The sequence below is a fragment of the Dicentrarchus labrax genome, unplaced genomic scaffold (assembly GCF_905237075.1).
Source record: "Dicentrarchus labrax unplaced genomic scaffold, dlabrax2021, whole genome shotgun sequence".
In the NCBI taxonomy this organism is placed as follows: domain Eukaryota; kingdom Metazoa; phylum Chordata; class Actinopteri; family Moronidae; genus Dicentrarchus; species Dicentrarchus labrax.
This window is the reverse complement of record NW_026136710.1, coordinates 13885246-13897493: the sequence shown is the minus strand read 5'-3', so window position 1 is coordinate 13897493 and position 12248 is coordinate 13885246. Positions and strand designations below refer to the sequence as shown.

Sequence of the window (12248 nt, the reverse complement as noted above, 5' to 3'; positions counted from 1 at the left end):
AATCTTCATCATTATCGCTCACTCCGATGAAAAATAGATTTGAATTTACTTTATAGCGTCATGAAACAGCCGATGGCTACATTAAATTGCAAAATTACCCTTGAACCTCTCTGCTTCTGTCTCCTGTTTTCATACCAACTCCTTGACTGCATTCACTCACCTCTAATGCCTATGGCCAAGTCCTGAGAATGGGCTCTTAACCTGCTCTCCTCTTATCGATCCCACAGCTCGTCTCTTCAGTTTCCCCACCTTCTTTGTCCAGGATGTGAATCATAACCCATCTTTAGACCAATCAGTTACCTTCTTCTTTTCTTCTCTCTCCTCTCCATTGCTCTTTGTCCTGACTCACTCCTTTTGTCCTTTTTTCACCTGGACATATAAATCATCACAAGCCACCCCCCCCTCTCTCCCTCCCTCTCCCTCCTTTCCCTTCCTTTCTTTGCTCACCTCTTGGGTCCCTGGATGCTGATCATCCCCATGTCCTCAGAGTAGTCTGTCAGCTGGCAGCGGAAGCCTTGGTCCTGAAGAACCGTTCTAATGTGGTTCCAGTTGTGTTCGGCAACACCCCCTCCGATGGCCAGGTAGTATGCTTCACCTTGAGGGATCGCGGGTGGGAAAGAGAAACAAACCGTGATAAGGGTGAGTATGACAGAAGCAAGGACAGATGGAGCATCAGACAAATACAACAACTGACAGACAACAACAGACCTAAACTGATAACTACATCAAAATATAACAAAACATAGAATGAGTGACAGAGGTTACGTACTTCCAAATGAGTTGCAAGTTTTAAGCATATTTTTGAAAAGATTGCATAATTAATTGAGAACCACAAACTTTTTCACGTTATGGCATTTAATTGCTACTTTCCATCTAAGATGGATGGATAAATCTGCTCTGTGTGTATCCTGGGGGTGACATTCAAGGTCCCCTACCCCATCTGGACAACATTCCCAACACACCTGCTTTTATTCAATATTTTTGGGGCTTTCCAGTGAAATGAAGGCTTCTCTGGATGTCATCTGAATTTTGATGCACCAACTTTTCCGTGTGTAAATAAAAATGCTGCAAAATTTCAGCCGGCTTATTGTAAATTTCTTTGGGTTCACTTGTTTGGTTCTTTTTTAGGCATGTTGAAGATGGTAAATATGGAAAAGCTGGTGGATGAAGATATGTGCATAAAAGTACGTAAAATGACTGAATGGCAAACGATAACAAGCAAACAAATACATGCATACAGTAGAGCGATAAGATGAGTGATTGAAGTTGAAAGATAGAGTTCAAACATAGAATGACGATAGGAGGAGAACAACAGAATGAACAGAATAATAATGGAAGAATATAACGATGAATACAATAGAGTATTGACAGATAGACTGGAAGACAGAACAATAAACAGAATGGAGAAAAACAACAATAAATCCAAATAAAATATAACAGAATTACAGTTACACAGTTAAAATGATAACTGATAGAATAATAAATAGATATAACAGTATATCAGATAATTATGAAAACAACACACACACACACACACACACACACACACACTCTTTCTCTGTTTGTTTCTCACCATTGGACTCCGGTGCCAGGGGCAGGTTGGCAGAACCAGGCTCCAGTCTGCTCACTGTCAGGTCAGCCTCCGCCCCTCCTCTCTTATTCAGCATGCAGGTATACACAGTGGAGCCTGAAACACACAAAAACACACACATTAACAATTCATTCTCATGGCAAGGCTTTGTAGGCCAATTTGAAAGTGTGTAGTCCCTTGGAACCAAGCCGTTGGAAATCTCAGAATAAAAAATGAACCCGAATCTGAGGTCAGTCTTCTGTTTGTAACTGATTCTTTGTACGTAATCTTTGTACGCTTTTGTGTGTGTGTCTGCGTGCGTGTGTGTGCACTTTTTTCTGGCTCCCAGTGTGTGTATAAGAATGAATTTTTAATAAACTCAAGTGTACTTACACTTCTTTCACAACTTTGTTGTTTTTAAGGGGCAATCATTATCAGTCTCTGCCTCCGGGGAATACAGTCACCCTGACGACATGTGAACCTCATCTTTTTGGAAGAGAGTTACCAAGGAAACGACTGAAATATAAACCCCACTGAAACTGATTGCTGAGAACATCACTTAACAAAGATACTCATGATGAGAACATCATCAAAATAATTTTCCTAACGAATGAAGTCTGTATCTAATCACAAGAGACAAAATAATAATAACATTTCCCTCATCCATTGGCCAAAGAAGCTGACTGTTGCAGTGACACGCTAATATGTGGCTGTCTCTCTGTCATCTATCATTTGGCTGAATGAGTGATGTTACAGCTTCATTCTGTCACTGGTATTAAAGAAAAAGGGTGTGTGTAAATGTGTTAGCAAAGCATAACTCAGCCTGCTGAGCCACTAAATATTCTCAGAGCCAGTGTGAGCACTGTAATTGCTGTATATTGAGAACTGGGAGCAAGAGAGGAAGAGCGATAGACAAAAAGGCTAAGAAGGCAAGGTCGGATGATGCATCGTCTATCTCTCTTTTTTTTTTAAAGCAGTTCTTTTTGAGAATATACCTTTGTTAGTTGGGTGAGATATGGTTGTGATAATGAGTGGAGGATAATAAAGTGGAAGTCGAGGTTATTACAGCAATTTAGCATCGCACTTCAATTACAGTTGGTTTCTAATCTGTCTTAAAAGGAGACAGACTGCAAAGAAATGGTGCAAATTGATGGAGCAGAGGACGGATTATCCTGTCTTTCTTAGCATTTCCCAGAAGTCCCTCATCTGACACAAGCTTTTAAACTGCTGGATCTAACATCCAATCATTATAGCCTGTATATTTCTTTGTATAACAGTTTTTGATATATACTTTTTAATGACTCTTGTCGCCTCCCTAGTGTCTTGTTAACCTATAGCAGCCACCTTATTACTTCCAGTGTGTAACATTTAGGAGGATCTATTGGCAGAAATTCAATATTATATGAATTAATTGTTTTTTATTGTGTATAATGACTTGAAAATAAGAATAGTTCTGTTTTTGTTACCTTAGAACAAGCTTTCATATCTACAGACACTAAGGGTCACATTCCGTGGAGGCTACCATGTTGAACTGCCATGTCACAGTAGCTCCAGAAGGGAGGAACCAAACGCTGGCACTAGATAGGGGCATTTTTTTTTATGTGTTTCACGGTCACCATAGTTTCTTCTTCCTGCTTGGAAGGGGAGAATGAAGCCAGGGAGTTGCAATCTGCAAATAAACCACTAGATGCCACAAAAGCATATGCAGTGGTACTTTAAAATTAGTCTTCCATGATTTTGTGTATCTTTTGTGACCTATTGATTCCAAGTGTGTACAAGACATACTTGTATATCTTTTCATATTTATTTTATTATATTATATATTTATTTATTTATTTATTTTTTTCATTTTTCTTGAAACATGGTTAGCTTGACACACAGGAAGGAAGACCTGCAGTTGGTCAAAAACCTTTAATTAAGATTTTAGGTTAAGTTTAAAAGTTTAAAGCCGTGTTTCCAGTGTACGATTGATCCTTGTGTTTGCAATGGATGACACATTTCCCATAATGAAAGAAAATTGCATCTTTTCATTAGACCCACCCTGCCTGGTATATGACACACATCCACTTTGGTAACACATGAAGCATTATAAGCCTGTTTTTATAGGCAAAGCAGTGCTAAGCAGTGCTTTTGACTAGTAAACTGACCTTCATTGTGGAGTTCCCACTCAAAGCTTACGTGGGTAGACGTACAGTATTTGTTTCAAATTATTCTAACAGTAAAAGTTATTATTTGTTTAAAAACTAGTGCAGTCTGTGTGTTGCGTTCAGTCCAACCGTTCAGTGCCCATGGGTCAGATCTGTGGGGTGGTACCAGTGGGAGTCGCCAAAAATCAGACCTAAAAAGGTCGGATGACAGATTTCAGTTTCTGAGAGGATATTGCTGTCAACACAGAGGCGATCTATTCTGTTCAGCAGTGGAAACTGACAGTTGAAGTATGACTGTAAGGAAAGTGGAGAAAAAGAATATCAGAGCATTTGGAGCTCTGCCCATTTTCACATCTGTACACACCTGTCACTGCAGAAAAAAGGCGTACCTGTCGGTTTGCTGATAAAAAATAAAATAAAATCTGGCAGTGCAGACTCCCTTGTCACCACTTTCAACAGAACCTCTAAGAGACTTTTTTACTGGCAGTTAGTGTTAGTGATATTTTCAGATTTTGTAGAAGAATGGAATGTTTTGCTCATGTGTTGGCATCTTGTTTCATCCCTCTATCCATGTATCTGCCCTCTTCATTCTGTCAATCTTCTCTCCCATCTGCCTGTGCATTTGTGTGCGTGTGTGTAGGTGTCTGTGTGTGTGTTCTTGCTGCAGCAGACTGACCTGGCTTCTTGTTGACATCAGCTGTGAACAGCCAATCAGCCGCCTTCTTGGCATCTGGTCCAGTGAGATAGAACTTTCCAAAGTAGGACATGTCAAACACGGCCACACCGTTTCTACATGAGAGGCACTCGCTCTTAATCTGCATTTAAAATAAACAAACAAACACACACATCCAATTAACGAAGACCCTGAAATTAAATGAAAGTGTCTTCCTCTCTTTGCCAAACATGACTAGATGACTGTATTTATATCTGGAGCCAGATCCTTGAAGGAAACAGCTGTGAAAAGGGGAGCAGTAATAAAGAAGTTCTGACGTCAAGGTGGCTGATTCTCCCCTTGTGGTGTGTCCTCTGAGCTGCTGAGTTAGTTTGATAAGCACTTTATGCCCCATAAACCTCACTGACTGTACTTCCATCACTCTCATTTGTCCATGATTGTTATTTCCCTTGAGGACACATGTTCTCTTTCCTTATGGGAGCCTTCAAAGTGTATTTATACTCAACTGGCGAGTTGTTTGGCCCATACTGCTTTGACAAAACAGGAAGTTGCATGCAATTTAATAACATTGTTCTGCTGAATAACACACTCAATTTTACACTTAGTACCTTACCACGTCATGATGTGGAGGGAAGTCAAAGGTGTACTCCTTGCCCAGCAATTCGTTGTATTTGTAGTTCACATTCTTCTTAATGTCATAAGCCCCATAGTAATCATAGTCTTTAACCTTTGCGATAATAAAGACAAACAAATAGTTAGAGGCTAACCAATTATCAGTGTTTCCAAGTACAAGAGAGGAACAAAGTGTGAAAAAATAGCATCTTAATTGTTCTTGTCTTTCCAAGTGCCCTTTGTCAATATGTATATGTAGATAAATCACTTCCGTGCATGCGCTTGTGTACAGTATATACAGTATGTACGTAGTGTAAGAGTGTGTCTCACAGGAGCGGGCTTGCTTTTGTTGAACCAGCCAGGTCTCTCCCAGCCATGTCTCTCCTGGAAAACACAGCCCTGTTCCGTCAGCACCTACGACAAATAATCACACAAACAAAGAGATAAAATCAGCACAGCGAGAAAAAGCCGCTGATAAGGTTTATTATTCAGTGTTCATTTTGGAATCATTGCACAAAAACATATGCCAAAGTTATAAAATGGGGATGTTTTGGATTTTAATTAAAAGCATATATTCACAGCATTATTTTGATATTCAGCAACTTCACTCTTCATTATCGAAGAATAAAACAAATCATAGCTGCTGTATTTTTTTATTTTTTTTTAAGTATTTAAGCAGCACTAATTGATTTTGGGGGTGGCAGAACAAGCTCTAACTACAACAGCAACATATCATGATTTAATGAAGTTATTATTGGAAACTTGCTAGCAAACATTATATCTAACAGATCAATCAAACAGAAGTGATGGTAGAAACCCTCTTTTAGCACCAACAGTTGCAAATACAGTGCACTTGTTAATTCTTGACCAGCGTTGAAATAAGATATTTCAGCGCTTACCATCCTCCTTGTTAAAACTGACAGTCGCCCACAGTTGGTAGGTATGTTCTGCTATGCTCTCTTCCTAGCAGGCAGCTAGCTGTCTCTTGCCAAAACTTCCCACACCATGCTATATTTACCATCCGTGCTACCGAGGTGGAGAAAACGTGTAAGCAGCAGTGTCAGAGATGGCCTGTTTGTGCTCTGAAATAATCTTGTGTTGCCTCCTAAAAGTAGAAAGTCCCATTATTTGCACAGGGACAGCTTCCTTGGATGATCAAACTCCTGAAGTACCTCTCAGCTATAACACATTCAGTCGTGATTAGGAGCAAGAGCCAGTATGGTGAACAGAAGCTCTTTTTAAAAATAATAATTAGACTTTTTAGGTGTTTTTTCTTCTTCTCTCTGCCACCCCTACATTTATCTGAGGCTCTCCATCAGCAGGAAAGCTAGTTGCTAGGTGATGGCCCTCGACGAGTGATTAGCAGGGGTCTAATGGGCGTGCAGAAAAGGGCTGGACCAACCCAGTCTCACAGGGACTGTGCTCTCCTTCGAGTCTTCAAGTCTGTCTACCTGAGAGCAGCTATTTGTGTCTTTTCACTGCTAACATATAATCTGGTACCATACAAAATACTGAAAATAACATAATCACACCTGACCTGGCTGGAAAAAGGTGAAAGGATTTACGTCTTGTAGTGTTGTACAACAGGACATTAGATTTGCCACAGCCGTCTGAAAATAACACTGCATGCTGACACAATCTAGTGTCCGTCAGCAATGGGTGTTACATTTCGTAATGGCAATGACACATAGAGGCTATATAAATATTTCCCAAAGAGATCCCAAATTACAAGAGGTCTATAAATATTTGTGAGGACATTTTACACCGTACTGGAACACAAAAGTGCAGCAAAATCTGGCCATGACGAATAATGTTGTGCCATTTTTCATGTATCAATTTCTATCTGTTGCTAGCAACACATCTAACATCTACCTGGATGTGATAAAACTGCTTTTTGCCATCACCCTTGATAACTTGCCACTTCCCCTCTCCATCCCCAAATACAAAGAACACAAATTGGTGGACCGCAGTCTGGGTCTGGACCCAGATGCCATCCCATCCCAACCCGGATCTATAATCAATAAATTACTGACAATCATTCAATTTCGATGGGGTGTTTCTATTTTGAGCTGCGCAGCTTTTCTAGCCTTTACAGCACTGGTTTAATGGCCCAGGAAATTCACAGACCAGCTGCAGGTGCTGTAAATGATCTCACGTGATGCTACTCGGAAAATCTGTCCATTCAAATAAGCATTACGACTCGAGTCAGTGAGTGAGATACACACACAGGGAAGAGACGAGGGACAGCAGTCGGAGAAATAAGTGAGTCAGAGAAAAGTAATTTCACATTGCATGCTCTAAAAACAGAAGAATTTCCTCAAGCAAAGGTCAGGAACATCATAACGTCTAACTTGGGTTATGAACTCATTGATCCTTTATCTGACTGAGGTTAGTTCAACTTAAATGGCCCAATCATCGCTCTGAAATATCGGTAGCTAAGTAACTGTGCTGTGTATTAATAAATCCATGCCGCTGTCCGTGGTGCTGAAATAGTAGCATTTGTAATTGCGCCTTTAACTCTCAGTCCTGCCCTTCTGTCATCGTGGATCTATAATATTCTCTAAACTATACAGCTTATATAACAGGTTACTTAAAAAAAAAAAGCTCTTTTAAGTAACCTGCTCCCATTAGGCCATACCCGTTAAAAATTAACAAACTGCCTTTTGCAAAGGAGTAATAAACTGAGCTTTTTGTTACGGTACAAGAAATGCTCATAGTTTGGGGGATTAAAAAAAAAAAAAAAAAAAAAAAGGAGCAGATCAGTATAAAACTGATTTAACACAAATTTTAATCCAAAACAAATCTTAAAATTGTTGTAATGTATCACCATAATACACAGTAACCAAGGTCTTCCTACCATGTGTATAGCTCAGAAAGAATAAGTGATAGAAAGTGAAGAGAGAAACTGAGAAAAATGCAAATGAGCTGATTATGCTCATTAAGTATTAAAAAAGTTACACTATTTGCATAACAAAATATATTTAAATCACATTTTTGATTTAATTGATCCAAAGTGTAAATAAATTTTTCTTGAATATGTAAAAATGTGTGAGGACACATAGGACACTAACTGAAAAATATTTTTAAAAAGTTAGCACACCTTAATGACTTTGCTCATTCTGTACAAAATCTTTTAAAAATGTAAGGATGTCAGGAAAGCTAAATAAAACAAGCTCTAAGAAAGCAGTAGACATGATCTATAAAATACATTGAAAACATTGCTAATGCAATTTTGTGTGACAGTAATCTTTTCTGAAAGAATGCCTGCATGCATGAGCGGGGGTAGAAATTGCAACAGTTAAAAGGTAAATGAAGCCTGGAACAGGAAAGCAAGGCTAAGTGGGTCATTAATGCATAAAATATGGTGGCAAGGCCCATTAAGGGTTTGTGTTGGGCTACGGAGAGAAAGAAAGCTGAAAGACATCCGAGACTTAAACTAAGTGTATCATTTATAGCCATGTTGGCACGGATCGCATTAATAAATGTAGCTGCTGGGGATAAGTTACACTGCTAACTGCTGTCTGCCTGAGTCTGAATCAGCTATTTGCCTCTAAATTTGAGTGGAGAACACAGGAGAAGAAAGAGAGAGAGGGGGAGACAGAAAGGGGTGACAGAGAGATAAACATACTGAGAGAGATGGAGTCAGTTTGACAAATGATTTTTTGCATCTTCACACTTGTATTACCAGTACTTCAAGACTAGCATGGCAAAATATTCAATGAGAAGACATGAAAGCACACACACAGCCGGTTCTACATTCCTATTTACAACTTAAGTGCACTCTATTCAGCGTTCGAGCCAGCACAACCTGGGCTTTTCAGCAGCATTATTTATATGTTGATTTGCTCTATCACCATGTTACTGTCTCAATTATCCAATCAGATGCTGAGGTTAATGAGGTTAATAGAGGGAACGAAACAGCGGCAACGCTTTTTCTGTCACACAAAGTACAGATTGTAGCAAGAACAAAGAGTGTGCGAACCAGAGGAAGAGAGAAAAGGAGAGACTGACATCCAGTATAAATAACAGGATGAATAAAAGAGGAAATTGTGTTAGGGAGGATGTCCAAAAGAGAGAATACCACATGAGAAACAGATATGTGAAGGTAATGGTACAATCATGGGGGAAAAAAACTAAAAGAATGAGTGGAATGAATGGCTGAAGGACAAAAATCTGAAAAGTATAGGAGAAAAACAGTGACTCATACAACCTCTAAAAATATATGAAGTTTTCAAGTTATCTGGTCAGATAATGGCAGTAGAGAAGCTCCTGTGGCTCAGAGAGGTGAACAGGTTTCATCTATGTTAGGAAAGCTTGTCGATACCAGTCCAGAACGTTTCCCCTCAGCTACGCAAAAGCCAAAAGGTGTCTGCCAGTCTAAATCCTGAGGGGTACACAACACTGCCTACACTTTTTGACAAAAAAAAGCCAAACTAACTTAAGGTGCTTTACTAAAGCCAAGGTGGTACTGTAAAATAAAAGGAAAAATGTGGAAAATAAATAAATAATCTTGGAAAAATAGAATATGGTCTTCTAACCTTTGGGGACAGGAGAACACTGTTGCTGTTTTTGGTTGATTTCCTCATAACACTGAACTGAAGGTACACTGTGTTTTTGCATGCTGTCCTTGAATTGTGAATTTGTTTTTCTAATTTTACAGTCTGACAATATTCTCCAAAAATATGAAAAACTTGTATAGAAGTATAAAATGTGATCAAATTCATTAGTAATCTTTTTATAGTTAATTTCATTCTTGTTTTCTATCATCTATTGGTTACAAGTCCAGATGCAAAAAAAGAGCAATTTCTTTGCCAATAAAACCTGCGGGGCCTCAACTTAAATGCCTACACTGGAGATCAAACCCGCTAATCTACCTGATGGAAGGGATCCTTCCTCATGTTTCGGCTGGCCAGTGGTTCATCAAAGGGGAACACCACAGAGTAGTTCTTGGCGTAAGACTCGTGGCTCCTCTCTCGGATCCAGCGTTGGTTGTCTGTCAGCGAGTGATGGAAACGTCTGAGAAGTAAGTCACAATCATTCAGACTTCATTAAAACTTCATAGTTATTCTGGTTCCTGCCGCCCTTTAATAAATTGCCAATCGGACCCTTAAAACCACGTTCTGCTTTGTAGGGTGGCACCACACCTATGTCACTTGCTGCCACTGCTCAAATACTTTGTGTGCACTGATGTACCTGATGTCGTAACCATACATATCCTTCTCAGGGCGCCCATGTATGATCCAGTGAGCCAGCTCTCTACCACAACCACCTCCCAGCATCATACCTGACAGAAACACACATACAGGAGATGGAAACTGTCATGAACAGCATCTCGTAATCACATTCAGTTTCTTACAGAAATCACATAAACTACTGCTGGAGTCATTTATTAAAACATGGTAAATGTGCTGGTTATATCCATTCCTCTTGAATGTGAGGATTTGCTTTGTATCTAATCTTTATATACAAACTGAAACGGAATATCTTCAGGCTTTGGTTTAGAGTTGCAACATTTATTTTCATTATCAATAAGTCTGTCTTTGATTCATAGTTTAGTCGATGAAATGTCAGACAAGAGAGAAAAATGCCCATTGAAAAAACTCCCAGAGGCCAAGGTGACAGCACAATTTTGGACTGATTATCAAAAGAAAAATGAAGATGGGCCTGTTTCACTATTTTGTGATATTTTATAAATTAAATTATTCAGAAACTAACAAAAAATAATCAAAATCTAACTTATGATGAAAATGATGACAGTTCTTTTTATCCAAACCTAACACATTTCTGGGTCCACAGTTGCACAAGCACTAGTTGGGAAATCACAGTGGAAAATCTGAACAAAAAACAGGACCTCTCTCCACTCCTCCTCACTGATGGCCTGTCTAGAGGACTGCGAGTTCGTCTCATTAATTTGGAGAAGAGAAGAGCAGTTTCTGTCCTCTGCTACAGCCTCTATATGTCATATGACCTACAGAGGATTGTTTTGACCTTTGTTCCGTCATTTGACCCTTGCTCACAGCTGCCCCTGAGCAATATGACCTCATCAGCTGCACCCAACGGCTGCAGCATTCTATTTATTTCAACACTGACAATTCAATATTTTATCCATCCAGTCCCAAAACTGCTGGGTTAATGAGCTGTTCCCTTTTACCAACCCCCTTCTTGTGTTGCTGGTAATTTGCATACATTGTGTGTGTGTGTGTGTGTGTGTGTGTGTGTGTGTGTGTGTGTGTGTGTGTGTATGTGTGTGTACATATACACACTCTGATACATCACTATGCAGCAGCACGAGCAGTGTGTCCTTGCATTCGTGCTCCATCCCTCAATCACCATCTCTCACGGCATCCCCTCTCCCTCCATCTCTCACTGCTTCACTCTTCTGCAGTGTCACTTTGGGCCAAGCCTGGGGTTGGTGTTTGAATGGCGGGATGGATGGATGGATTGGAGCAAGGGGTGGAGAGACAGAGGAAAGGAGGGTGGTTGGGGTATGATGGAGTTTGTACTAGACAATGTGGAGACAACCAGCAAGGCACGGTGGCGCTGACAAATGTCACCCGAGATAACCGCGCTGATGTGTGAGCGTGTATCGGCTTGTGAACCCTCATGCTCGTGCTTCCAGTCATCTTATCATCACCTCCTCATTGCCTTTGTGCTTCCCCTTTACTTACCACGCTATCGGTATCTCGCTCTATTATTGTTCGTTTATGCTTTGCAAACATTTGTTCCTTTCTATGACATTATCTACCGGGCCCTCTCCTCTCTTTTAAACATATTTTCTCTCTCCCTCGCTTCTGACATTTACAGTGATGCTGCTAGCAATTAAAACATGCTTTGAAAAAGGGAGAAAACTACACATACACATTTTTTTCCCTTCGCCACCATAGTAGCCCAATAAGCATCTTGATTTGCAGGTGAGAAAGACAGTTAGACCCCTTGGTCAAACAGCACTACATTTGGTTAAAAAGCATTCTAGGTTACAGCTAAAGGAATAGATAAAAACATTTTAGAAAATGCACTCACCAATCTAATGTCGGAATGTTAAGTACGGAGCTGGAGTCGGGATTTGTTCAGCGTAGCTCAGCACAATGATTGGTGGCAGGGGGAAACTGCTAGCTTCACTATGTCCAAAGTTCAAAACTTTGGCTATGAGCATCAATATAGTTGACTTATTCAAACAACACCATAATTTAACTTATGCTTATGTGCAGCATCTGGAGCCACAGTGCAAGTTGCCAAATACTGTTGG

General features: G+C 39.9%; 1 protein-coding gene across 1 annotated transcript in view; it reads right to left on the bottom strand.

Annotated features, from left to right (window-relative positions):
* sardh (sarcosine dehydrogenase) overlaps positions 1-12248 on the bottom strand; it is a 46733-nt gene that overhangs the window by 17311 nt on the left and 17174 nt on the right. Inside the window, exons 11-17 of the mRNA XM_051412663.1 lie at positions 10196-10286; positions 9877-10018; positions 5333-5416; positions 5004-5117; positions 4394-4532; positions 1574-1687; positions 448-595 (exon numbers count right to left, since the gene is read on the bottom strand). Of these exons, the coding sequence (XP_051268623.1) occupies positions 448-595; positions 1574-1687; positions 4394-4532; positions 5004-5117; positions 5333-5416; positions 9877-10018; positions 10196-10286 (832 nt within the window). The remainder of the gene's footprint in view (positions 1-447; positions 596-1573; positions 1688-4393; positions 4533-5003; positions 5118-5332; positions 5417-9876; positions 10019-10195; positions 10287-12248) is intronic.